The following is a 27,585-nucleotide window of genomic DNA, read 5'->3' as shown; positions in this document are numbered from 1 at the left end:
AACAGGTGTCCCTGGGAACAATTATGTTGGACAACAAACACAGGGTGATTGCTCATAACATCCGGTCTTTCCCTTTTCCCACTTTTGCATTCTCTGGTCATGGGGATTACTGATATGCACCAAGGCACCTGCATATTTGATGCTGGGATGGAACTCTAGGCTTCATTGTTATGAAATCACTCTAATGAGCTACATTATAAATTATGGCAGGGTTTCACATATCCCAGGCTGATCTTGAACTGGGTTTGTAGCTGAGGATGACCTTGAGTTTTTGGGACTGGAGTCATGAATCACCTGATTAAATGGTGGTAGGAATTGAATCTGGGGCCTCTGACATGCCAAGAAAGCACTCCATCAACTGTGCTACTCTTTTGTTTTACTCCGTCTTATTTCTGAGACAAGGTCTTACTATGTGGATCTGGCTGGCTTCAAACTCACTTGTGTCCTCAGCCTCACAAGTGCTAGAATTGTAGGTGTGACACCACACTTGGCTGCTTGCTTGGTTTTTACTATTTCTCTTTCTTTTACTCATGTTGTTGAAACAGGGTCTCAAAAAGCTCAGGGTGGTCTCAAACTTGCTAAGTAGTCAAGGGTGACCTTGAACCTTCTTTCACATGCATTTCTACCTCAGCTTTCAGAATGCTAAGTATCTGGATTATCGCGTGCAACACCATGTCTCTGTATGTGGTGGTGGGGATGAAGGCCAGGGCTTGGGCTGGAGAGATGGCTCAGTGGTTAAGTGCACTGACTGTTCTTCAGAGTTCCTCTTCTGATGTGTCTGAAGACAATGACAGTATACTCACATAAAATAAATGAATCTTTAAAAATAAATAAATGAATGAATGAATAAATCTTGAAAGCCAAGCAAGCAAGCTAGGGCTTCTTGAACCCTAGGCCAGCTCTTTACCATAGGAGCTATATTCATAGCCTTTTCTTCTTAACCCTTTTAAAAGCTTTCTTGTGGGGTGCACTAGCCTGAATCTAGGGGAGAAATGATGTGGCTGGCTCATCTCATTTCCCAACCTCTGTCTCCCACAGGATGTGAGCCTGCACTTTGTGCTCTGGGGCTGCCTGCACGTGTACCAGCGCATGATTGACAAGGCTGAGGAAGTGTGCCTATTTGTGGCACAGCCAGGGGAGCTGGTGGGGCAACTGGCGGTGCTCACTGGGGAGCCCCTCATCTTCACACTACGTGCCCAGAGAGACTGCACCTTCCTGAGGATCTCCAAATCCCACTTCTATGAGTAAGGCTTGGATATGGGGTAGGTATGGTACCTAGATGACCAAAGCCCAGTTAGTTTTTTCCAAGGGCAAAAAACCAAAACATACTCCCCCGCCCCATTCTAGAAGATAGGATGTAGCCCCCAAATCGGACCTCCCCAACACCTTCTAGGGCAGATGTGAGTTCTTTCTGTTTCACTCCCAAACCAACACCCATTTTCTTCATTCCTTTCAATGTACTCCAAGAAGGCCTGGTCACACACACACATCCCGTTTTGCTTTCAGGATCATGCGTGCACAGCCCAGTGTGGTGCTGAGTGCAGCTCACACGGTGGCTGCTAGGATGTCCCCCTTCGTGCGCCAGATGGACTTTGCCATTGACTGGACCGCTGTGGAAGCTGGTCGTGCGCTCTACAGGTGCCACCCTTGTCCTGCCTCACTGCTCAAACCCTAGCTACAATTCTGTCTGACTCTCCACTTTTCACCCATCCCAGGCAGGGAGACCGCTCCGACTGCACCTACATTGTACTCAATGGACGTCTCCGTAGTGTCATCCAACGAGGCAGTGGCAAGAAGGAGCTAGTTGGGGAGTATGGTCGAGGGGATCTCATTGGCGTGGTAAGGGCAGCCCCCATATCTCTCTAAGCATACTTGGCCCTTCACCCACGTGCACGTCATCGGAGAAATCTGATGGAATTGGAGACCCAACCCAGACCTCTTCCCTGGCTCGTTCCTGTGAGTCAGAAACAATCAGTAAAGTGGGTGAGAAGCCTGGACTCCACCCTCTGTGACTCTTCAGGTCCCCATTATCACTTGGGTGAGTTCTTATTTTGCATCCCAGGTGGAGGCACTGACCCGGCAGCCACGAGCCACCACTGTGCATGCTGTGCGAGACACCGAGTTGGCCAAGCTTCCCGAGGGCACCTTAGGCCACATCAAACGTCGGTACCCACAGGTGCATCTTCTGGCTGGGGACTGCAGGGGCCGGGGCCTTGGGGGAGGGGGGGAGGTACTCCTGTGTGTGTGTGTGTGTGTGTGTGTGTGTGTGTGTGTTTGTGAGTGTGCGTGCGCGCCTGGCTTTTCTAGTCAGGGTGCAGCCCAAGTAACGGGATTTCTAGCCTCCCAGGTGAAGGAAACAAAGTCTCACTGAACACCATTCTCTTCCACCTCTCCAACCCTCTGCCTTAGGTTGTGACCCGCCTTATTCATCTGCTAAGCCAGAAAATTCTAGGCAATCTGCAGCAGTTGCAAGGACCCTTTCCAGGTGAGAGTTTGACAGCCTCAGGGCGTAGTGAGGGACTTAGTCTGGCAGCCACGAACAAGCTATCAAATGGCATGATGGGAAACCGAGTTCAACCCTAAATCTTACTGGAACCGGAAGTTGGATTTAGTGTCTGCTGGAAAATGTAGTCCTTGTTTCTAGGCAGTTTGTTAATTTGTCTAAAGTCTTAGCAGATTTTTTTTTTTTTTAAGTAAGGGCAACATTTTTACGGCTTATTTATCGTGAGTACACACACAAGTGCAACTGCACACACATGTGTGAAGGTCAGAGGAATCCCTTTTCTCCCTTCTATTTGGATCTTGGGGATCAACTCAGGATGTCAGGCTTCACAGCAGCACCTTACCTGCTGAGCCATCTCTCAAGTCCATGGGGTAGATTCTTCAGTAGGGAGGTTGGTTCCCCCCGTGGAATCACATGAGCATTCTGGGAAAGAATCAGAATACGATTACAAATGAGCACGTGCGTGGCATACGACACTAGGGGCACATTGGGAAATGGCTTCCGAAGTTAAACTGGCCTGGTAGGAAATGTGGTTATTTATACTGGAGAGTACTTCCTGTGAGCTAGAATATATCGTGTTACAGTCTGTTCAAGCCATGCCACCCAACGCACCTGAACTTCTACATTTTTGCTAACCTTTCCTCCACATAACCTTCACATTCAGGAAATAAAGGTCCAAGTCATGTAAGTAGGAAAGACATAATTTTAAAAACACACATAAAGACCCCAATGTCAGGAGCTGGTAAGTATGGAGGGAAATGAAGCAAGGTAATTACGCAGGGCTGCAGGCAGAAAGCTGGAGAAAAGGATGGATGGAAGGAAGATCTTTGGGGACTGTGGGCTGAGCCATCCCAGGGTTACCTAAAGCTGGATGTGGAAGAGAAGTAGGAAGGTCCACACAAGGTTTCGTGGTTTGGAGCTTTGTTTCACGCTGCCCAGGCTGGCCTTGAACCCACTGTGTACGCAAGGATGGCCTTGAGTTTATACCTTGTGAGTGCATAGGCGACAAGCATATGGTACCGCATGGTTTATGTTGTGGGTGGAGGAGCCCAGAGCTTTGTGCATGCTAAGTCATGCTTTGGACCTGTAGCCCCAGGCCAGGGATTAGTACTTTTTAACCACAGCAAGGGGTAACCAGAGAGGGAAAGAAGGGCCTTGGGAAGTGGCAGGGTGAACTCAATATGGGAGAGACGAACCAACCAGCAAGTAAAGTCTGAAGTCTGAAGTGAGGCCTTGGCAAGAGATGGGAATGACAACTCCATCTAGACTGGTAGCTGAGAAACTGAAAAGTCACAAGTATATTCTTGTCTTAGTCGGTGTTGGGACATAGTAGCCTGAGTCAGGATGGGATGTGCTCTGCGTAGGCACAGTAGGATTTGAATGGTTCTAACATTGCATGGTGGGTAGCTGGGTATAGTAGCACACGTCTGTTATCTCAGCCCTTAGAGGTTGGATGCAGGAGGCAGGATTTCATTCTCAGCCATGTGAGACCACGTATCAGAAAAGAACTGCAACAACAAAATTGTGTAATGGGTCTCACTGAGATTAAGGCCCAGGTGCTGGCCATGTCTTAACAAGAAACACCCAAGGATGGAATTGTATGTGGGGCACTACACCCATGGCCTCTGTATGGTGTTATCATAGCTTAGAACAGTGAGGATGGGGGGTGGGGGAGGAACGACAGAAGGCAGGGATAGAGGGGAATGAAAAGGAAGTCGGGGGGGGGGGGTGAGGAGAAGTGGGGGAAGAAGAAGAGGGGGAAAGGGAGATAGGTAGAAGAGGAGGTGGTGGGGAGAAGGAAGATACCTCTCCAAACACAGAGGTTGCTCAGCCGATCTGTTATTGGTGTCTCAACAGGCTCCGGGCTCAGTGTTCCACAGCACTCGGAGCTGACCAACCCAGCCAGCAATCTGTCTACTGTAGCTATCCTTCCTGTGTGCACTGAGGTGCCCATGGTGGCCTTTACTCTGGAACTGCAGCATGCTCTGCAAGCTATTGGTGAGCGATAGGGAATCTGTTCAGTGGAACCATGCGTCTATACTCCAGTCATCCGTACTAAGTGGTGGGTGAGTGGGTGGTGGGTGCGAGTGAAATGGAGCCTAAGCTGTGGGGATGGGTGATAAGCGCTCTGTCTAGGAGCGGCGTTTCTAACTTCCATTCCTCAACCCCACTAGGTCCCACGCTCCTCCTTAACAGTGACGTCATCCGGGCACTCCTGGGGGCTTCAGCGCTGGATAGGTGTGTGGGGGTTGGGGAGCGGGGCTGGAAGGGCAGAAGGCCTGTATTGGACATTCTTTCAGGTTGGGTTGGAGAACTAGGCTTCTGAATCGAGGAGTCTTGCCTGTGGGATCAATAGGGAGACGATGTGAGGCAAATCCCTTTTGGTAGCAGGGGTGTCAAACTGGAAACCCAGGGGCCATATACAGCTCTTATAGTTGTGAGATACTGTGGCTCAAAGCAAATTTAAAATATTATGAGGATTTAAAAAAAATTGTTTGGGTTTTTTTTTCTTTGTAACTTGATTATGTGGTTCTCGAGCGTTAACATTGTTGATTTCATGTGGCAAAGTAATGCAAAACAAATATATGTGAAAATAAATATATATATATGCCTTTGTAACACCTGAGTCCCCATTTCAACCCCACTCCCTGCTTTGGCGTACATTTTAATTGTTGGGACCTGGAATTATCTAAATATTCCCAGCAGTAGAATTGCACTATCTCTATATTGGGAGAGGTTGTGAGACTCCAGGCCGGCTCCAGGATGACCCTCCCTCATTATATCTCAGCATTCAAGAATTCCGGCTGTCAGGGTGGTTGGCCCAGCAGGAAGATGCCCATCGCATTGTGCTCTACCAAACTGACACATCCCTGACTCCTTGGACCGTCCGTTGTCTGCGCCAGGCCGACTGCATCCTCATTGTGGGCCTGGGGGACCAGGAACCCACTGTTGGCCAGGTCTGGAGACTATATGCACCCACATATACACCTCAGTCTTACCCTCAGGATCTCATCCCTTGTCCTTCCGTGCCTGTGTAAGGCCATGTACACTCATGCTGCAGTTCTGGAAGGGAGCTGAGCTTTGCCGGGTGTGGGTAGAGAAGGTATCAATGACCTCCACCTGTCTCTGTCTTCCATAGCTGGAGCAAATGTTAGAGAACACTGCCGTCCGTGCCTTGAAGCAACTGGTTTTGCTGCACCGGGAGGAAGGCCCTGGCCCCACGCGCACTGTAGAGTGGCTCAACATGCGCAGCTGGTGCTCAGGGCACCTGCACCTGCGTTGTCCTCGCCGCCTCTTCTCACGGCGCAGCCCAGCGAAACTTGTAAGGGGTGGGAACCTAAAAAAGGAACCCAGGGGAACAATCCGTCTTCTACTTCAGGGGTCGGGTTTGGGTGTAACATGAAGAGCCTTAGGAAACACACCTAATGCTTAGGTGTATAGTTTGAGGGATACTTCTCCTCCAGTGGGGGTTGGGGACAGAGAATAACTGTTCTTCCATCTGGGACTGAGGCTTGGGCATGGCTTGAAGAAAGGCCCTGAGTGGCATGCCTCTGCTGCTTCCTGTTCCAGTCTGGGGACACACCCCTTTGCCTGTTGGCGTGGCTTGATGTCACGCCCTCTTCCACCTTGAGTGGCATTTGGTACATCTGCCAAAGGTTGTAGTTTAGGGGTACAGCATGCCCCACAGTCAGGCAGGACCAGGGCTTGGGCAGGACCAGAGAGCTGAGACAGAGCCTGAACCAATTGCGGGGGTTGGGGTGGGGGGTAGGTAGCAAAGATGAGTATGTGCCTGAGTGGTCCCCTAGACTTGTTCTCTGTTACCTCAGTCTAACGCATCTTTATTCTCTCCTGGATCCCAGCATGAGCTGTATGAGAAGGTTTTCTCCAGGCGTGCAGACCGTCACAGCGACTTCTCCCGCTTGGCACGAGTACTCACGGGAAACACTATTGCTCTGGTGCTGGGTGGGGGCGGAGCCAGGTAAGGGACAGGCTTAGTGGAAGACACAGCTTCCTTACTGTGTCCTAAGGGGTAGGACCAGGATGTGTAAGGGGTGGAGCTTATTACCCGGGAGACACCCCCACAGCCTGGTTAGTGTTGTTTTTTTTTTCAGGAGGGAAAGTGAGAAGAAGAGAATTCCTGGGGGTAGGTCCCTGCAGATCCCCAGCTTGTCACTGGCTCCCCTCTATTCTACAGAGGCTGCTCACATATTGGGGTGCTGAAGGCATTAGAGGAGGCAGGGGTCCCAGTCGACCTTGTGGGAGGCACATCCATAGGTTCCTTCATTGGGGCCTTGTATGCCGAGGAACGCAGCGCCAGCCGAACTAAACAACGAGCCCGGGAGTGGGCCAAGGTATGTTTTGTGGAGGGTGTGAGGAGATGGGGTTGCAGGGCCCTAGAAACGCAGGGGAATGTGTGAAGATGCCGTAGCCTGATCCGGTAGTGTGGGTAGGGCACTGGGACCTTGGACTAGAGCAATCATTGTATTGACTGACACTCTCCAGCCCTGTGTGTATGTGGATATTCCTGGAGCCACGATCTCTCTGTGACTAAGCAACTGCTTTTGACCATTTGATTCCTAGAGCATGACTTCTGTACTGGAGCCTGTATTGGACCTCACATATCCTGTCACCTCCATGTTTACTGGCTCAGCCTTTAACAGAAGTATACACCGTGTCTTCCAGGATAAGCAGATTGAGGTATGTCCATCCCCTATACCTGGCCCTGCTGCCTCTTCCCCTGGGTTTTCCACCCTCTTTTACTTTAGTTTTCACCCCTTCCCAGGACCTGTGGCTGCCTTACTTCAATGTGACCACAGACATCACTGCCTCCGCCATGCGTGTCCATAAAGATGGTGGGTGCCATCCTGCCAAGCCCTGTTACGACCCTGTTGGCCAGCTGTGTGGGGATGGGTTGTGGGGGAGGGGCAGCTGAGCATCTGGGACGTTGTTAACACAAGTGACCGTCCACCTGGGCCCGTCCACCGATCACTAACCATCACCCACTAATGTCCCGAAGGCCCCAGGTATGTCTGCTCTCGGGGGTAGGGAGCCGGGAGGCTTGTCGGACACCTCACCCCCTCCCGCCATCCCCCACAGGCTGCGTGTGGCGTTACGTCCGGGCCAGTGCCTCCTACTGTCCCTACCTGCCCCCACTCTGCGACCCCAAGGACGGGCACCTGCTGGTGGACGGGTGTTACGTTAACAACGTTCCAGGTCAGCGAGCCCACAGGCTGGCCGGGCCTCCGAGTGTGTCTGAGCGTGTCTGTGCGTGTCTGTGTCTGTGTATCCCACCGGGCAGGCTCCCTGTGGCGGTATGTGCGTGCCAGCATGACGCTCTCGGGCTACCTACCCCCGCTGTGCGACCCGAAGGATGGGCACCTGCTCATGGATGGTGGCTACATCAACAACCTGCCAGGCAAGTGGCTGCCCACTCACATCTGCATGGACACTTGTCACCAGACACATGCCCACACTGACTTCTGCACATGCCGACTGGAAGGGACAGGTCTATATGAATGGAGAAGCTCAAGAGGACACAGACAGCTTTGCACAGGGATATAGACTGACACACACGCATGCATGCATGCATATGTTCATGCATACAGATATATGAGTATATGTGGACAGTAACATGAACATTTGAAAAGTAAAAACATCAGACACGGTAGCACACACTGTGATCACAGCTCTTGGGAGGCAGAGGCAGGTGGATTATTGAGTTCAAGGCCAGCTTGGTCTACAGAGTGAGTTCCAGAACACCCAGGGGCTAAACAGAGAAACCCTGTCTGGAAAACAAACAAACAAACAAAAAGAAAAAAAGTTCAAGGCTTTCTTTAGCTACATGATGAATTTGAGGCCATCCTGGGCTGCATGAGACCCTATCTCAAAATATATATTATTTTTAATTAAAAGTAAGATATGCTCATTTGGTAGAGAATTTGCCTAGTATGAACAGAGGTCTACATTCTCTATCCCCTGCTCACACAAAGCCAGGCATGATGCTGCACACCCATTATCCCAGGATTCAGATTGAAGCAGGAGGATTGGGAATCCAAGGCCATTTTAAGCTACAGAGCAAGTTCCAGACAAGCCTGAGCTACAGGAAACCCTGTCTGTAAATAAATAACAAATGAGTGCCTTTCCATTCTCATGTGTCACAGTGGACACAGAGAGACTGACATATGAGGGACAAGAGCTGGTGCCTAGTTACACGTGCACATACATAGAGATCACACTTCTACATGTGCACACCAGCTCCCTATACACACCTGTTCTCTCCGGTGCTTACATAGGCAGAACACATGAACATGTGTTAATAGACACATACTTGAGATGGAATTAACCACACTGACCACACCTTCCCTGCACAGTCTATGGAATATGCCTGTATAGACCTGAAGATTGAATAAGGTGCCTATGTGACCAAGATAAGCATTTTTTCACACCCACCAACTTAAAGGTTCTTTTTTGTTTGTTTTTTAGACAGGATCTCGTGTAGTTCATGGTAGCCTCAAACTTGATAGGTAATCAGAGATGATCTTGAATTTCTGATCCTCCTGCCTCCACATCTGGGCTGCTGGGATGACAAATGTGCTCCACCATGCCCCATTTGCATGGTGCTAGGGATGGAATCCAGGGCTCTTGTGCTGCACAGACACTCTACTAACTGCTACATTCCCAGCATGCTGCTGACGTCACACGCATAGGTGGGAGGTCGATGCAAGTGCAGCTCTGAGAAAACCTCATTCTCTTTGTGGCGGCCCACACCTTTAATGTCAGCACTCCAGAGATCTCTGAGTTTGAGGCCAGCCTGGTCTACGTAGTGAGCTTCAGAACAGCCAGGGCTACACATAGAAACCCTGTTTCAAAAAAACAAAACAAAAAACAACCAACAAACAAAAAGAACTCGGTCTCAGAAGTGTATGCTCCAGAAACATAAGTTAGTTACAGACACACATGCTTGATCTCATAGACCAGGATCTGGCCAGCTATAGCACACTGTGTGCATCTGGGCCTGTGCTTGACTTTATGAATAAAGAATTTTTTTATATTTACATATATATTTGTGACCACAACACATGGAGGTTGAAGGACATAATAGGAGTTATTTTTCTCATTCTAAAATAACCAGTTGAACTCTGGTTATAATGGTTTGGTAAGTGCTCCACCTCCTGAGTCACCTAAATGACCATGTTTAGTTAGTTAGTTAGTTGTTAACCCGAACTGACCTCCAGCTTCCTACATAGCTGAGATTGGTCTTGAATTTATAGTCCTCCTCTGTCCACTTCCCAAGTGTTGGGATTCTAGGCATGAGCCTGGCTTAGAAATAAGGATTCGGGGGCTGGTTCAGTGGTTAAGAGTGCCAACTACTCTTCCAAAGGTCCTGAGTTCAAATCCCAGCAACCACATGGTGGCTCACAACCATCCGTAATGAAATCTGATGCCGTTTTCTGGAGTGTCTGAAGACAGCTATAGTTAACAGTGTGTAAACAAATAAATAAATATTAAAAAAAAAAAAAAAGAAAGAAAGAAAGAAGGATTCACTGGGATAGCCATGCCCATAACCCACCTCTCATCTACTGTCTCTGTTGCAGAACAACAACAAGGGTAAAAACTCAGAGCAGAACTAAAAGCATTTTCTAATGGTCCTGCAAGCACTGGAAATGTACTATACATGTAAACACTGCCACAATCCCTCACATGGCATTCACATAAGTGTTCACAGACCTACAGATAGACGCCATACTTGGTTATGCAGACACATACAGTGGCTCTATGGATGTCACAAATGTAACCTGAGCTTCATCCCAGTACCCATGTAAAGATGGTCACAGCGGTGGACATCCATAGCCCAGCACTTTGGATGGGGGGGCAGGGTGGGGAGAGTAGACTTTAGGATCCCCAGGGCTCACTGGCCAGCCAGTCTAGTGGAATGGATGAACTCCAGGTTCAGTGGGATACCTTTTCTAAAAAAAAAAAAAAAAAAAGACAGTGCAGTCAGGCTGCAGGCAGTTAAGAATGTGCACTGCTCTTGAAGAGGACCTAAATTCTGTTCTCAGCACCTACATCTTCACAACTACCTGTAACTGCAGGCATTGTGCACATAAGCACATGCAGGCACAGGATTTCTCTGTGTGTAGTCCTCAAGGTCCTGGAATTCATTCTGTAGACCAGGCTGGCCTTGAACTCAGAAATCCACCTGCCTCTGCTTCCTGAGTGCTAGGATTAAAAGTGTACATCACTTAATTTTTATTTTTATTATTTTTATTTTTAAGGTGTCAGGTGGTAGAGGAAGACACTCAGTGTTAACCTCCAGCCTGCACACAATACACACACAAATACACGCATACACACACACATACGGGTGGATATTTCCTGGCATGCGTTTAGACTGACTGATGGAGAGAGATGCAGTCACAAGAAGACATAGTGCTTCCCATGGGGTCTCAGAGAAGAGGGATGTAAACAGACAATCACAGGCATGTGCAGGTAACATACATACCCAGCAACATAAACTCAAGGATAACTACACAAAGTTGAATAGGCAGTCAGGTATTTATTTCCTTGGGCTGGGGTTGGCTCTGTAGTACACAGACATACAGGTAGACAGCTACAAACCTAACTGCCATTCTCACTGGACCATCTTATCTTGGCTTGTTTGCATAAATTTCCATGTCATTTGCATGCTTGTCATTTGGTGTTTGCATGCTCCCCACCCCCCAACCCTCATGTCCCCATTTGCATTGTGGTATCTGTGGGACTGGTTGTACATCCCTGCCCTGCTGGGAGGGGCTGCTGACCTCCTGGCTCCACAGCGGATATCGCCAGAAGCATGGGAGCCAAAACAGTCATTGCCATCGACGTTGGAAGCCAGGATGAGACAGACCTCAGCACCTATGGGGACAGCCTGTCTGGCTGGTGGTTGCTGTGGAAACGGCTAAACCCCTGGGCAGACAAGGTAAAGGTTCCAGACATGGCTGAAATTCAGTCCCGCTTGGCGTACGTGTCTTGTGTGCGGCAGCTAGAAGTCGTCAAGTCCAGCTCCTATTGCGAGTACCTTCGTCCATCCATTGACTGCTTCAAGACCATGGACTTTGGAAAGTTTGACCAGATCTATGTGAGTAGGCAGGCTGTGGGAAGTAGATCGGTGATCAAACAGTAATGTTTGCAGTAGATACAATATGGATATGGCTGTATATATTCTACATTTGCACTACATTTGTTGTGTGCATTGCCTGAAGCCCTGTGTAGTGGTTTCTAACGTCATGTCTAATAAGTGGAGAGTGAAAGCAGTGATCAACTAGTAATGTCTGCCACAGGTCTGGAGCGGGATGTAGCAATATGTTGTATGCCACTGACCCTGAAAAACATGTCATAGCCCACATCAACTGAAATTGATCAGTAGTTGCTGCCCAGAGGCTCCAAGTTAAAATGTCTGATGTCCCTCTTTGATTAACGGAAAGATGTATCATAATAGACTAATGTCTACTGTAGACATGGGTCATGACACTATTCACAAATATAATACATAGTTTCAGGCCTTAAAAATAATTTTGCACATTACCATCTTATGTTAGTTGGTTCTTGAAATACCTCATGGGACTGAGTGGGAAAGAGATTTGAAGAGATTGATTTGTAATGTCTGGCAGGGACAACAACTGGAAATCTGTGGGCAGTTATGCTACATATCACTCGGAAATAGATTTAATTCAGATGTCTGCTCTCCCAGAAGTCAAGCATTTAAATGGGGAGATTGAAGGAAGCTGTGTGTAAATGCAAGGGCAGGTGGTGGTGTCAGGCATAGTCCCAGCCTCGTTGTTTCTTGCAGGATGTGGGTTACCAGTATGGGAAGGCTGTCTTTGGAGGCTGGACCCGTGGTGAAGTCATTGAGAAAATGCTCACAGACCGGAGATCTACAGACCTTAATGAGAGTCGCCGTGCAGATGTAAGCCTGTGATGTTTCTGCTGGGACCAGACTTAGTCAGAGATTCCAGAACCCCAAGCCCTTCTATTCTGGAAACCCCAGATGATCCAATACATCCCTGGGTTTTTTTAGCCCCCCAAGTCTCAAGCACCAACTCAGAGTCCCCTATGAGCTCTTTTTGTTTGTTTGTTTTTTTGTTTTGGTTTGGTTTGGTTTGTTTTGGTTTGGTTTGGTTTGGTTTGGTTTGGTTTGGTTTGGTTTGGTTTGGTTTGGTTTGGTTTTTCGAGACAGGGTTTCTCTGTATAGCCCTGGCTGTCCTGGAACTCACTCTGTAGACCAGGCTGGCCTCAAACTCAGAAATCCACCTGCCTCTGCCTCCTGCGTGCTGGGATTAAAGGCGTGTGCTACCACGCCCGGCTCCCTATGAGCTCTTAAAACCCTTCAGACCATCCCTACTCCCAGAGTCTCACCCACCCCACCCCACCCCACAGATACTTGCCTTCCCAAGTTCTGGCTTCACTGACTTGGCTGAGATTGTGTCCCGGATCGAGCCACCAACAAGCTATGTCTCTGATGGCTGTGCTGATGGTGAGAAGCTGAAGGGACCCTTGAGAGTTGCGGCTGCTGGACCTGGAGATGGGGGGTGGGGGGGCATGTGTGACTGGAAATACCAGCCCAGACCCATGTCTCTCACCTGCACCTTGATACTTCCTATCCCAGGGGAGGAGTCGGATTGCTTGACAGAGTATGAGGAAGATGCAGGACCAGACTGCTCAAGAGATGAAGGGGGCTCCCCTGAGGGTGCCAGCCCTAGCACTGCCTCAGAGGTGGTAAGAATGGACAGCCCAAAGATCACATGGCCCCAGCAGATCACATGTGCAGTGGGAAGGAACTAAATAAAGTCTTGGGGAACACAAGTTTGGAGATGGGAGATTCATGTCTCCCCGTCTTAGGACTGATGAACTAAACCCACATTGGTTTACTTCTGTTGCTGTGACAAAATACTCTTCAGAACACCTCAGGAGAGAAAGGGTTTATTTATTTCATACTTTAAGGTTACACTCAATCTTTGCAGGGGAGTCAAGGAGACAGGAGCTTGAGAGAACTGGTGACATTAGGTCTACAGTCAGAAAATAGCAATAGGTGCACGTATGCCTCTACTCAGATCTCTTTATCGACACTACAGCCCCATGTAGGGAATGGTGCCACCCACAATAGGCAGGTCTTCCAACTACAATTAACTGCATAAAGTCACCCACCACCACATGCTCCCAGAACAACTTGATTTAGGCACTACTTCATTGGGACTCCACTCCTAGGGTATTCCAGATTATGTCAGGTTGACAATTAAAATTAACCATCACAGTGTGTTAATGGCCCTGGGGCAGGAAGTGTGTCACAATGTACAAACTGGTTGTTTCTAAAGTGACATTTATCAAGCAAGGCTTGAGATGAAACTAGTTTTGAGTGGTGAGGGTTTGGCAGCTCTATTTGTGGCTATCATGTAGATGTCACAAAGTGGATACCATGGCTGACATTCACCCAGTCTGGATAACACACATATATTGCCTGTCCCTATAGGAAGAAGAGAAGTCCACTCTCCGGCAACGCCGCTTTCTGCCTCAGGAGACTCCCAGCTCAGTAGCAGATGCCTGAGGATCTTGACAGGGAACCCTGTTCCTAGACCGGGTTATGGGTGAGCTTGTGGGGGAGCTCACACTATTATTCCCACTGCTGCTATACTTCGACACTCCCTGGGCCCTTCCCCCTTGGCTCCAAGGACCACACACTGGACTGACTTGCCCTGTCCCTAAGGGGAGGGCAGAACTGCACTGATAACTATGTGACCTTCCCCCAAATAAACTCTTGCCCCTTTTGAAGCAGCCTGGTGATGTCTTTGGGTTCTTGGGGCTCCTCACCACACTGTCTGTGCTCGCACATTGGGCTTAGTCTGAAGGAGCCTACAGTTTGTCCCACTGAGGTAACAATTCCCATGTGGGTACGCTGCACCCTGGCTCCAGACAAGCTCTGAGCATGCTTTGTCTCTTCTTACCTGGCTTTTGGGTGATCCCACAATGTCTTGGGTACCTTTTACTCTCCCTACTAAATCCCCACAGCCATAGACTATAGAGACAGCTCAGAAGGGGCACAATGTGCTCTGATTTGCAGAGGATCAGAGCTGGACTACTACTTCCCACCCCAAGTAGCTCATAACTGACTGTAACTCCAGCTCCAGGGGATCTGGTGCCCTCTTCTGGCCTCCTACTCTTCCTACACTCTTTGAGTGCATACTACCTCTCATATACACTTACACAAAATGAAAAAGTTCCTACAGCCTATGCACCTCAGCCAGTCCTACTGTGTGCAGGAGCTATGTGTGACAGTGTATACTACAAACTAAGTCCTAAAAGATTACCACCTCCGCTCAAGACATGGGAATCCATGGGACTTTCTAGAACTTTCTTTTTAGTCCAAAAGATATTGTTTTAAAAGTTCCACAATATCTTGTCCTTGAGTGTTGACAAAACATCTCAAATGCTTGACTATAATAGCCAGTTCCATTATCTGTATTAATCCGATTTGGAACACCAAGCATATAAAAAAAAATTAATGCAAGCAATGACTAATTACAGTTTTTGTTGCTTCTCCTATTAAAGCAGTTGCAACTAGAAAGCATGAAAAGGTGTCAATAGTCACATGTACATATTTTATTTTTCTAAAATCAGAAATGAGTATCCTTGTGCAATAATTGATTAAGTATAATTCCTCAAGAATTAACACCATTATGTGGTACAGGTAGAAACTGAGGACACTGAGAACAAGTCTTTACAATTTGACATGCAGAATCTCTGAGAATACCAAATTATTATCTCAAGCCATTACTATTTTGATGATGTAAAGAATGAGATCATATAACCAATTGCTTTTGTGTAAGGCCTGTAATCTGCCTGGGATATAAATCTGGGGTGGCATTGCCTTAAGGGGTCTTGTCGAGGCAGTCCAGGATGAGTTTTTAAATGTCCAAAGACAGTCCTTTAAAGGAACAGTATTTTCTTGTAACTTGAGTTGTATATGCATAAAAAATTGCAAAATTTGAGAATTAGCAGTGTCTAAAAAAGGAACAATTTCAAGCAATTGTAAGCCCGGATATATATATATATATATATATATATATATATACACACACATATACATATACATATCAGTATACAAATTAAAGCTTCATTTTTCAACATTTCAAAACACTGACTACGGCACGCAATTCAATTATCTGTGCTGAAGCAGGAGAAATCTCAAAAGAATAACATGTGATCCAATCACATATACTTCTCTCCCATAGAAGGACTGTTTTTAAATATAGTAGATGTATTGTTTATAGGTGTATACATGCATACATTTACAGAAAATACAAAAGCATGCATAGGAGCAATTTTAACAACTTGTCTTTTGGATAATGATTATCAATTTTGCCTAAAAAGTTTACTATGCAATAGGCTAAATATCAATATTCTGCAATAATCAATTTAATTGCTGTTTGAAACTAGGAATAGACGTCAGGTTTTTAAGACATTCTTTCCAAAAGCACCTTCATGATTCTATCCTACAATTTATTAACACCACAAGAGCATCATAACAGGATGTTAAAACTTCACCTGGAGGTGAGGAAAGATGAATCCACATTAGTGCTCCCTTTGCCAAAGAATTGCTGTGGGCACACTGAGTAACAATAAGTAAAATAAGCGGCTAGACGAATCTTATAAATTTAGACCAATCAAAGAAATTTTACCTTTTCTAGCTATAATTTCAAGAGAAAAAGCACTTTGTCATTTGCTAAACCCAGTAATCACAGCTGCAGAGATTTTTCTAGGGAAAAAAACAACTATCAGCTTATTTGTCTTAGAACTAAGCAGCTATTGGCCTCTTTTAAAAGGAGCTTTTCAGCAGGGCTTCTGCTGTGCTTGACTCCTGGCTAAGGGTATGGGACAACTTAAATCAGCCTCCACTGTGCAAACTGAGACTGAATCAAGAGATGGATAGCCAGCAGATAAAGTTTTAACCATTTTTTTCTTTTCAACATAAAACATAGAACAATAGTCATTCAAACAATGAAACAAAAACAGACACACATTGACATGTGGACAGATTGGTGCGCCAAACACAGACAATACAGAGAGGGTAGAGAACTTGATATAACCAGAACTAAGGATGTCTCCTGTAGGGGCCAGAGAGAAAGCAGGGTGTCTCCTGATTTCCTTCTGTCCCTGGGAGAGCTCCAAAATCCATTTTCCTTCTCTCTTGATCTCTCTCTTTCATGTCACTTGTATATCTAGCATCTCCCTTTATTAGTTTTTTTTTATTATTTATTTATTTATTATTATTTTTTTTTTATTTTTTGGTTTTTCGAGACAAGGTTTCTCTGTATAGCCCTGACTGTCCTGGAACTCACTCTGTAGACCAGGCTGGCCTCAAACTCAGAAATCTGCCTGCCTCTGCCTCCTGAGTGCTGGGATTAAAGGCGTACGCCACCATGCCCAGCATCAGTTGTTTTTTTTATTTTTTACTTATTTTATTTTATTTTATTTTATTTTATGTCCTACTCCTCTCGCCTGATGCAGTACTTGACTGTGGTCAAATGCCTGTTTAGAATTTTTCACTCCCATTTTTCCACTGTCAACCACTAGCTGATATCAGCGTTGAGCCAATGCTGACAGTCTAGCCTCTATCCTTTTGCACCCTTTCACTCAACAGCCTTCAAAAGATGAAATCTATAGCACTAACATTAATGCTTACTGTGCAGGATACCATCTACTTCTGTTTTCTGTGGGGCCCCACCAAGACAGTGTCCCTCAGTTGTTCTTTCCATATTCAAGCCAGTTGTTCGGGCACCACCTGTAGCTACCAGCAGCCACGGGTTACTGGGTTCCTGATCAAGCCTCAGATTTTAATGAATGGCACTGAATATATATATGGGAAAACTCAAGGACCCATCCCTTTGTTTCAGCTGGGTTCTCTTTGTTTCAGCTGGATTGAGTTGCAAAGTAGACTCTTCAGCATCTAAACATGGATGGTCAGGTCTCAGTTCTCTGGCAAGAAGATGTAAATGTAGCAAGGCCAGATGCCTGGCTCCAGTATCTGAGGAGGTTTGTTTAGCCAACTCAAGGCTGGGAGAAGGGCACACAGCACCACCAGCTGGAGAACAAGTATTGAAACATGTGGGCCTAGGTGGACATTTCACATTGAAACCACATAAGTTTCTGGGTCAGTAAGTTGGTTATGACACATGCCTCATCAGATATCATTGTATGGGACTACAGCCTGGGCCTGGGTTCCTTAAGACTCCAATCAAGGCCTTGGCCACAGGCTGGACCAGATGGAGCAGTGGAAAGTTCGAGGAATTTCTTTAGGGCCTGGTGAAAGAGACCTTGGAAAAATACATACTGAATCAAATGAACTGGCATGTGTATGTGCGTGCACATGTGCACTTGAGCACACACAGAGGCCAGAGGAGGATATACAATGTCTTACTCTATTACTTTCTGCCTTACTTCTATAAGACTGAGTCTTTCATGGAACATAGAACTAGGCTGGTGGCAGTAAGCCCCAGAAATCCTCCTGTCTCCATTTCCCATAGCACTGTTACAAGTGTTCTGTTGCCCATTCCTGTCTTTCTTGGTTTGAGGAAATTTGAATTCAAGTCATAAGCTAACGCAACAGCACTCTTAACCTGCGAGCCATCTCTCCTAAGATGTAGCATCTTAATCATTTTTTTTAAATATATTGCATTTTTATTTATTGTGGCAGGGGTGCATACAAGCTATGATTTGTTGAGTGGAAGTGCTTGCAAGTATTGGCTCTCTCCTTTCACCTGTGGGACCTGGGGCTCAAACTCAGGCCATCAGGTTTGGTTACAGGCACCTTTACTTCCTGAGACATTTTGCTGGCCCCTACCTTAATCTTTGAAAAAGAGATTTATATATGTGTTTACTTATGTGTATATGTCTGCATGGGAATATGTGCATGCACATTTAAGTGCCCACAGAGGTCAGATCCCCCCTTGAGCTGGAGTTACAGGCAGTTGTGAGCTGAACCATATGGTCACTGGGAACTGACTCAGATCTCCTGAAAAACCAATGTTCTAGTTGGGTTTCTCTTACTGTTATAAACACCATGGCCAAAGGCCATGGGAAGACAGAAAGGGGCGGTTTCATCATACAATGCTTAGGTCATACTCGATCACTAGGGAAGCAGGGGTAGGAACCTGCAGAGAGACACAGAAGCAAAGGCCACTGAATTGCTCAGATTGTATGAATTGCTTTCATACAAACCAGGCCCACCTGCCTAGGTGAGGCACCACAGGGCTGGGCCCTCCTACATCATTAACAGTCAAGAAAATGCCCACAAGCCCACTCAGTGAAGGCAGTTCGAACTCTTCAACTGTGATTCTCTCTTCCCAGGTGTATCTAGGTTTGTGTCAAGTTGACAAAAACTACCCAGCATAAGCAGGATGGCTTTTAGCTGCGGAGCCACCTCTCCAGCCTCTTAACCATTGTTGAAATGTAAAGTTTCTCAGTGTTTGTTAACATTTGAGTTGTGCAGCCATCTCCCCTGTCCCTCTCCAGAACCTTTCCATCTTCCCAAGCTGAATCTGTTTCCATTAATCACTAACTTCCTATGTCCCCCTGCAGCGGTAATTTTAGCTAACTGCTTTGCTCCCGGTGGGTCACGCGCACTCACTGTACCTGCCCAGGAGATCTTCAGATCAGCAAATGATACACACACAGAGGTCAGTTAATTTTTTTTTTTTTTTTGGTTTTTGCTTTTTTTAAGATTTATTTATTTATTACATATAAGTACACTGTAGCTGTCTTCAGACACACCAGAAGAGGGAGTCACTTGTTACGGATGGTTGTGAGCCACCATGTGGTTGCTGGGATTTGAACTAAGCACCTCTGGAAGAGCAGTCGGGTGCTCTTACCTGCTGAGCCATCTTTCAAGAAAGGGTTTCTCTGTGTAGTCCTGGCTGTCCTGGAACTCACTCTGTAGACCAGGCTGGCCTCGAACTCAGAAATCCACCTGCCTCTGCCTCCTGAGTGCTGGGATTAAAGGCATGCGCCACCACGCCCAGCTCAGTTAATTTTTGACATGCCGTGACTAGCTCAAAGGCTGGGCAGTTCTAATCCTCCCCACAGTTAGCACACACTTCCCTCAGGTACTCCTGGCTTAAGGCCCTCTAATTCTATATTTTGTGTTTGTTGCCCTGGCTCCTACTGGGCAGTCCTGTAGTCTATGCTGTCCAAGACGCTTCTGGGCAGCCCTTCCAGGGGCCGCATTCCTTCTCACCTATTTCAGATGATTTTCCTTCTGCAGCTCTAAATCTGGTCCGTCTCCCTCTAAATCATGGCAATTCTCCTCCTTCCTCTCTCCTGGTCCCTGGCCAGCACAAATCTAAAAGGTCCCACCTCAGTCTTTCTGCCAACTATTGCTGTTGGCTCTTTATTGATCGATGAAAAACCAACTGGGGGCAAGGATCTTCAGCATTTGGACACGCAGATTCCTGGTTTTGGGGGCTGGATTAATTCAAAGCATTAGAACCAATTCCCCACCCACCCTAGACCCCAGTACCCACTACTGTATTTCCTGTCTATGGGTCTGACAACTCTGAGGATCTACTGTGCATAGAATCCTCCTGAGTGTGTATTTTTGAGTCTGGCTGATTTCACCAAGCATCACATTTTCACTCCGTGGCTCACTTTTCCTTCCTTCTTAGAGCTGAGTGATGTTTCATTGTGTGAATGGGCGACATCTTATTTATCCATTATCCACTGGAGGTTCTTGGGTGACTTCCACTTTTTGTTTGTTTTAAACCATGAACAAAGGTGTCTGGTGACTCTTTTTTTTTTTTTTTTTTTTTTTTAAGATTTATTTATTTATTATATGTAAGTACACTGTAGCTGTCTTCAGACACTCCAGAAGAGGGCGCCAGATCTCGTTACAGATGGTTGTGAGCCACCATGTGGTTGCTGGGATTTGAACTCCTGACCTTCGGAAGAGCAGTCAGTGCTCTTACCCACTGAGCCATCTCACCAGCCCCGTGTCTGGTGACTCTTATGTGTTGAACTATTTCCTCCAAACACAGCAACACAATCTTTCAGACTGGCCAACTTATGGAGTCCTAAAACATCTGTGCTAGGGACAGCAAGAGTCCTTCCTGAACTGCTACGGAGATTCCCCTCTGCTGTTGCCTCTGAGCCCCCAAGGAGCCTAAACCCTCAGAATCACTGCGTTTCAGGGACAAAGGAGCAGATTAAAATGCAAATGTGGGGTTGGGGGGTAGAGAGCTGGCTCCATGCTTAAGAGATTCCTTGCTGTTGCAGAGAATCTGGGTTCAATTCTCCGCACATAGGACTCGAACTATAACTCTCTGTAAGCCTCAGGAGATTAGATGTCTCTTCTGGCCTCTGCTGACTCCTCTGGCATGGTAGACACACACATGGTAAAATACTGGTACATATAAATTTTTTTTTTTTAATGAAAACTCAGTCCAAGTTCTACCACATGTCAATGCCTCCATCATAACTGTCTTCTTTCTCTTATCATTCTAATCCCATCAGCTTCTTTTTTTTTTTTTTTTTTTTTTGGATTTTCGAGACAGGGTTTCTCTGTGTAGCTCTGGCTGTCCTGGCACTCACTTTGTAGACCAGGCTGGCCTCGAACTCAGAAATCCGCCTGCCTCTGCCTCCCGAGTGCTGGGATTAAAGGCGTGCGCCACCACGCCCGGCTAGCTTCTTTTTTTTTTAAACTTTATTTTATGTGTTTTAAATTTATGTTTATGGGTGTATTGTCTACATGTCTCTATGCACAACATGCATGCCTAGTGCCCGAAGAAACCGGAAGGTGGCAGCAGATTCCCCGGAACTGAGGTTTCGGTTGGGAGTTGCCACGTGAGCACCAGGAAAAACGCTCAGTTCCTCTGGAAGAACACCAAGTACCCTAACCACTGAGTAATCTCTCCACTCCCTCTGGTTTTGACTCAAAATTTGAGTGTGTGTGTGTGTGTGAGTGTGTGTGTGTGTGTGTGTGAGTATGTGTGAGTGTGTGTGTGTGTGTGGTTTGGTGTGTGTTTATGTGAGTGTATGCACATGCAAACACTTGAGCACACAGGTGTAGAGGTCAAAGGAAGATTCTTCAGAATTGGTTCTTCTCACCATGTGGCATGAACTCAGGGTGTCAGGTGTGGGGAAAGTGGAGGTTTACCCACTAAACCATCCCACCAGCCACTTTATTTTATTGTAACAAGACAGATCTGTGTAGCCAAGGATGACCTTACATTTCTGATCTTCCTGCCTCTATCTCCTGAGTGTGTAAATGACAGGTGTGTACCACCACACCTGGACTATGCTGTGTCGTGATGAAATCCAAGGCTTTGCGTTAAATTATTGGGCTTCTATTGTTGATTATTTGTTTGTTTTCAGTCAGGGCCTTATGTAGCTGAGACTGGCCTCGACTTCCTGACCCTTCTGCCTCTGCCTCCCAAGTGATGGGATAACCAACTGAGTCAAACATCCCCACTGTCTTAGTCAGGGTTTCTATTCCTGCACAAACATCATGACCAAGAATCAGTTGGGGAGGAAAGGGTTTATTCAGCTTACACTTCCATACTGCTGTTCATCACTAAGGAAGTCAGGGCTGGAACTCAAGCAGGTCAGAAAGCAGGGGCTGATGCAGACACCATGGAGAGATGTTCTTTACTGGCTTGCTTCCCCTGGCTTGCTCAGCCTGCTCTCTTATAGAACCCAAGACTACCAGCCCAGAGATGGTCCCACCCACAAGGGGCCCTTTCCCCTTGATCACTAATTGAGAAAATGCCCCACAGCTGGATCTCGTGGAGGCATTTCCTCAACTGAAGCTCCTTTCTCTGTGATAACTCCAGCTGTGTCAAGTTGCCACAAAACTAGCCAGTACACCCACTTAGGAAACATTCTTGAGGTTGATCATCACACTGTATCACAATTCTATAAATACACTAAAACCCACCAGATTTTCCGTGTGTGGGTGTGTTTGTGTGTACACTTGTGAGTGCAGGAGCCCTGTGGCCAGAAGGGACAGCAGATCCCCTGGAGCTAGAGTCACAGGCTGCTGTGAACTGCCATGTGTGTAATTGCAAAGCCCTGCAAGAACAGCACGTGTTCTTAATCACTGAGCTATGTCTCCAGCCTCCATGCTGGGTTTTGATTCTCTAACACTGAAAGAGAGAGAGAGAGAAAAAAAAAAAAAAAAAAGAAGTTGCTTTAAGACTTAAGCAGCAGAGGTTGGAGAGATGGCTCAGCGGTTAAGAGCACTGAGTGCTCTTCCAGAGGTCCTGAGTTCAATTCCCATCGTGGCTCACAACCATCTGTAATGAAATCAGATGCCCTCCTCTGGTGTGTATGAGGACAGTGACCGTGTACTCATATATAAAAGTAAATAATTAAACCTTAAAAAAAGTTACATTAAAAAAAAAAAAAAGACTTGCCGGGTAATGGTGGCACACGCCTTTAATCCCAGCAATTGGGAGGCAGAGGCAGGCAGATTTCTGAGTTTGAGGCCAGCCTGGTCTACAGAGTGAGTTCCAGGACAGCCATGGCTATACAGAGAAACCCTGTCTCAAACAAAACAAAACAAAACAGACTTAAGCAATAGGAAATGCACATGCACATAACTATACAAACATAGCTTTCCCAGTTCTTTATTGCTACTTGTATGCATGTGATTTCAGGGTGGATCCCTTGGCAGTGGGTAACCAACTGGGGACTCTTCCCTTAGATAGACTGTTTCTCCTGCTCTCAGCATTCCTTAGTTGCTTGCAGTTGTCTGGGGTTGTGGCCCTGTGGTGAGATATCCCCACTCCATATTGGCATTGTGTACTGGTGTTCTAGTTCCTCATCTCCTGTGTTGACAGCCATATTGTTGGGGTATTATAAGTGAAACTTCCTGCCATTGCTAGGAGACACCGTCTCACAGTGCACGTCCTGGTCCTCTGGCTCTTCCGGTCTTTCTGCTCTCTTTCCCACAATGTTCCCTGAGCCCTGGGAGCAGGAATTGTAATGTAGGTGTAGAGTGGAGCAGGGCACCTGTGATTAGTTGTCTCTGTGTTTGACTAGTTGTGGCTTTCTAGAGTAGTCTCCATCTGGGAGCAGGAGTTGTAATGTAGGTGTAGCTGTGGAGCAGGGCACCTGTGATTAGTTGTTTCTGTGTTTGACTAGTTGTGGCTTTCTAGAGTAGTCTCCATCTGGGAGCAGGAGTTGTAATGTAGGTGTAGCTGTGGAGCAGGGCACCTGTGATTAGTTGTTTCTGTGTTTGACTAGTTGTGGCTTTCTAGAGTAGTCTCCATCTGGGAGCAGGAGTTGTAATGTAGGTGTAGAGTGGAGCAGGGCACCTGTGATTAGTTGACTCTGTGTTTGACTAGTTGTGGCTTTCTAGAGTAGTCTCCATCTGCTGGGAAGAGAAGTTTCTTTGATGAATGGTGAGAGCTACACTTATCTGTAGATGTAAGGATTAGTGTTTAGAATGCAGTTAAGAATTGTGCTGGTTTAGGAAAATGGCAGTTATAAATTCTCCTGTAAGATCCATGACCTCACTAACCCTGGGAAGCTGGCTATGTATGTATGATACCAGTACAAGGCGTGATTTGGCTCTTACTGAGAGGGCCTTGAGTTCAATTAGACAATTGTTGTTTACCAAGAAGAATGAGTGTCACTGGCATTGTAGCTCATGCCTGTGATCTCAGGACTTGGGAGGCCAAGGCAGATGGACTTTTGTTAGTTCGAGGCTAGCCTGCTCCACAGAGCAAGTTCTAAGACAACCAAGGTGGTTACACAGAGAATTTTTAAAAAAAATAAAGTTTTAAGGGGCTGGAGAGATGGCTCAGCAGTTAAGAACACTGACTGCTCTTACAGAAGTCCTGAGTTCCGTTCCTAGCCACTACATGGTGGCTCACAACCATCTGTAATGGGATCCAATGCCCTCTTCTGGTGTGTCTGAAGATAGCTACAGTATACTCATATAAAATAAATAAATCTTTTTTAAAAATGAAGTGTCACTATTGCACCTTTTGAGATTTGTTGCCTTGCTGATCATTGTTGAGAAGCCAAGGCTTCACATCTGGACTAAGTTAATCAAGGTCTTATTTTACCTTCTGCCACTAGGGGGCTCCCATTGCAGTATCCAGGAATCTGGTGGGAAGAATGCTGCTTTCCTTTGGGAGCTCTGAAAAGGAAAACTGTATTAGTAAGAAAGAACTGGGTGTCTCCTTGCCTTTTACTTATTTTGTTAGAGGCAGGAAAAGGGAGAACTACTATAAAACTACTGTGTAATTAAAATAAGCTTACAAAGCCAGTAGCTGTGGGTGGTCATCTGGAGATACAAGGACAGGTGGTGGCACCTAAGACACTGAGGAAAAGTGATTGAAGATTTGAGGCTAATTCAGCATGCAGGAGGCAGAAGCAGTAGGATCTCTTGTGAGTTTAAGACCATCCAGGGCTACACAGCAAAACTCTGTCAAAAAAGAAGAAGAAGAAGAAGAAGAAGAAGAAGAAGAAGAAGAAGAAGAAGAAGAAGAAGAAGAAAGAGAGAGAGAGAAAGAAAAAGAAAAAGAAAAAGAAGAAAAAAGAGAAAGAAAAAGGAAGAAAAAGGAAGAAAAGAAAAAGAGAGTTTGGGGTCATCATGAGTTATAGCATAAGACCTTGCCTCAAGAGGAAAAGAAAGATAGACAAAAAGCTGAAGATAAGGCTCAGTTGGTGGAGTGCTAGCGTAGAATCCAGGATTCTATTCCCAGCACCGCAGAAATTAGCCATAGCTGTGCACAAATGTCGCCCCACCACCTGGAGGCAAGGACAGAAAGGTCAGAAGTTCAAGGTCATCCTCAGCTGTGTTGGGAGTTTAAGACCAGCTTGAGCTATGTAAGATCCTCTCTCTCTTTTATTCTGAGACAGGGTCCTCTGTGTAGCCCTGCTGTCCCAAAACTTGTTCTGTAGACCAGGCTGGCCTCAAACTCAGAGATCTCCTTGCGTCTACCACCCCAGTGCTGGGATCAAAGGCATGCACACCACTCACTGCCTGGCCTAAGTCCTTTTCTTTCTTCTTTTCTTCCCTTCATTAATTTATTTATTCACTTTACATGCCATCCCTGCCGCCCCTTTCTGGTCCTCCCTTATACAGTCTCTTTCCCATCCCCCCTTTTCTGAGAGGGTGGAGGATCCCCTGGGTCTCCCCCCACCCTGGTACATCAAGTCTCTGCAGGGTTAGGTGCATCCTCTCCCACTGAGGCCAGACAAGACAGTCCAGTTAGAGATCCACAGACGGGCTTTAGAGACAGCCTTGGCTCCAGTTGTTGGGGAACCCACATGAAGACTAAACTGCACATCTGTTACTTTTGTGTGTAAGGCCTATATCCAGCTAGTGTATACTCTTTGAATGGTGTTCCAGGTTAGTTGACTCTATTGGTCTTCCTGTAAAGTTCCTAACCACTCCAGAACCCCCAATCCTTCCCCCAACTCTTCCATAAGACTCCCTGAGCTCTGTCCAATGTTTGCTTGTAGGTCTCTACATCTGTTCCAGGGGCTGGGTAGAGTCTCTCTCAGAAGTTATGTTAGATTTCCCATCTGCCACCTCAACAGAGTATCATTCATAGTGTCGGGATTGGGGCTTGAGTTCTGCTAACAGTTTTTCTCTTTTCAAATAATCATCCTCTTGCTCTGTCTTCAATTTAAACATTCTTTTTTCACATTAAAAAAAAAAAAAACTCATGGCAGGTGTGGTGACCCACTCCTTTAATCCCAGCACTCGGGAGGCAGAGGCAGATGGATTTCTGAGTTTGAGACCAGCCTGGTCTACAAAGTGAGTTCCAGGACAACCAGGGCTATACAGAGAAACCCTGTCTCAAACAAACAAACAAACAAACAAAAAAACCACCTCATTTATTGGTGGTGGCACCTTTAATCCCAACACTCAGGAGACAGAGGCAAGTGGATCTCTGTGAATTTAAGACCATCCTGGTCTACACAGATTGTTCCAGGACAGCAAGGGATACATAGAGAGACCTTATCTCAAAAATATATATGTATCGGATGTGTGGGCATGAATATACAATGACTTGCATTTGGAGGTCAGACCCTTGATTTAAATATCCTGATTTTGCTTTGACTGAAACTCAAGCCTATGGAAGGAAAGACTGGTTGGAAGATTATAAAACATACCAGAGACCTTAGACCATGGCCAAGATCATCCGTAACTTCGCAGAGAAGGCACCGTCAATGGTAGCCGCTGCCGTGACTTACTCGAAGCCTCGATTGGCCACATTTTGGCACTACGCCAAGGTTGAGCTGGTTCCCCCAACCCCTGGTGAAATCCCTACAGCTATTCAGAGTTTGAAAAAAATCATTCAAAGTGCTAAAACTGGTAGCTTCAAACACCTTACAGTTAAGGAAGCTGTGCTGACTGGTTTGGTGGCCACTGAGGTGTGGATGTGGTTTTATATCGGAGAGGTCATAGGCAAACGTGGCATTGTTGGCTATGAGGTTTGAAGACCAGTCTTTCACTTCCGATTTGAGTTCTTATTTGGATGTTCCTGGACCATGTGTAACGGGACTGCTGTCTGAATAAAATACTAGGTGTTGAAAACAAAAAACAAACAACAAACAAACAAACAAAAATACCAGAGAAAAAAAAGACAAAGAAAAGCCACAACTTGTCAGAAGACATTGTATCATTTTAGCTTTGTCTTCCTGTTTAGAAACATTGTAATTTCTTTGTGTGTTGGAACAATCACCTCACCTTACATACAGCAGGCAAAGACTGACTGTACCTCTTAGTTGGGCCTTGGGCTCTGTCTTTAGGTTTGGCACTTAGATGGTTCTATATCTCAGTCTTCATCCTATGTGGTTCATGTTGTTCTCAGTTCTCTGTCTAACAGATAGAAATAGGTATGTCTGGAGGCTTGAATGACTTACCCAGAGTCACACGTTAGTTGGAAACATTACATATTTTAAAGTCTTCTTCCTTCCTTCCTTCCTTCCTTCCTTCCTTCCTTCCTTCCTTTCTTTTTAAGATTTTATTTATTTGGGCTGGTGAGATGGTTCAGTGGGTAAAAGCACCGACTGCTGTTCCAAAGGTACTGAGT

General features: G+C 46.3%; 1 protein-coding gene and 1 pseudogene across 13 annotated transcripts in view; both read left to right on the top strand.

The window, feature by feature from the left end:
• Nucleotides 1–14,311, top strand: part of Pnpla6 (patatin like domain 6, lysophospholipase) — a 28,836-nt gene extending 14,525 nt beyond the window's left edge. For 8 of the 13 annotated variants that reach the window (XM_021169593.3, XM_029480406.2, XM_029480407.2 and 5 more), the window contains 19 exons: nucleotides 1,039–1,244; nucleotides 1,507–1,638; nucleotides 1,716–1,839; nucleotides 2,063–2,176; nucleotides 2,410–2,485; nucleotides 4,361–4,501; nucleotides 4,678–4,741; nucleotides 5,292–5,460; nucleotides 5,643–5,825; nucleotides 6,364–6,482; nucleotides 6,699–6,855; nucleotides 7,085–7,201; nucleotides 7,287–7,356; nucleotides 7,803–7,919; nucleotides 11,320–11,621; nucleotides 12,333–12,449; nucleotides 12,920–13,016; nucleotides 13,149–13,258; nucleotides 14,010–14,311. In XM_021169593.3, coding sequence (XP_021025252.1) covers nucleotides 1,039–1,244; nucleotides 1,507–1,638; nucleotides 1,716–1,839; nucleotides 2,063–2,176; nucleotides 2,410–2,485; nucleotides 4,361–4,501; nucleotides 4,678–4,741; nucleotides 5,292–5,460; nucleotides 5,643–5,825; nucleotides 6,364–6,482; nucleotides 6,699–6,855; nucleotides 7,085–7,201; nucleotides 7,287–7,356; nucleotides 7,803–7,919; nucleotides 11,320–11,621; nucleotides 12,333–12,449; nucleotides 12,920–13,016; nucleotides 13,149–13,258; nucleotides 14,010–14,084 — 2,490 coding nt within the window. In that variant the 3' untranslated portion in view covers nucleotides 14,085–14,311. Of the gene's footprint in view, nucleotides 1–1,038; nucleotides 1,245–1,506; nucleotides 1,639–1,715; nucleotides 1,840–2,062; nucleotides 2,177–2,409; nucleotides 2,486–4,360; nucleotides 4,502–4,677; nucleotides 4,742–5,291; nucleotides 5,461–5,642; nucleotides 5,826–6,363; nucleotides 6,483–6,698; nucleotides 6,856–7,084; nucleotides 7,202–7,286; nucleotides 7,528–7,600; nucleotides 7,723–7,802; nucleotides 7,920–8,986; nucleotides 9,028–11,319; nucleotides 11,622–12,332; nucleotides 12,450–12,919; nucleotides 13,017–13,148; nucleotides 13,259–14,009 lie in introns of those variants that run through there. The other 5 variants (XM_085844241.1, XM_085844240.1, XM_029480405.2 and 2 more) reach the window with 3 other exon arrangements.
• A 12,364-nt stretch (nucleotides 14,312–26,675) lies between these two features.
• On the top strand, nucleotides 26,676–26,989 carry LOC110300785 (ATP synthase F(0) complex subunit g, mitochondrial pseudogene; annotated as a pseudogene).
• Nucleotides 26,990–27,585: the final 596 nt, after the last annotated feature.

The sequence above is a fragment of the Mus caroli genome, unplaced genomic scaffold (assembly GCF_978045245.1).
Source record: "Mus caroli unplaced genomic scaffold, Mus_caroli_1 scaffold_10, whole genome shotgun sequence".
Taxonomy (NCBI): domain Eukaryota; kingdom Metazoa; phylum Chordata; class Mammalia; order Rodentia; family Muridae; genus Mus; species Mus caroli.
This window is presented reverse-complemented; position numbering and strand designations above follow the sequence as displayed.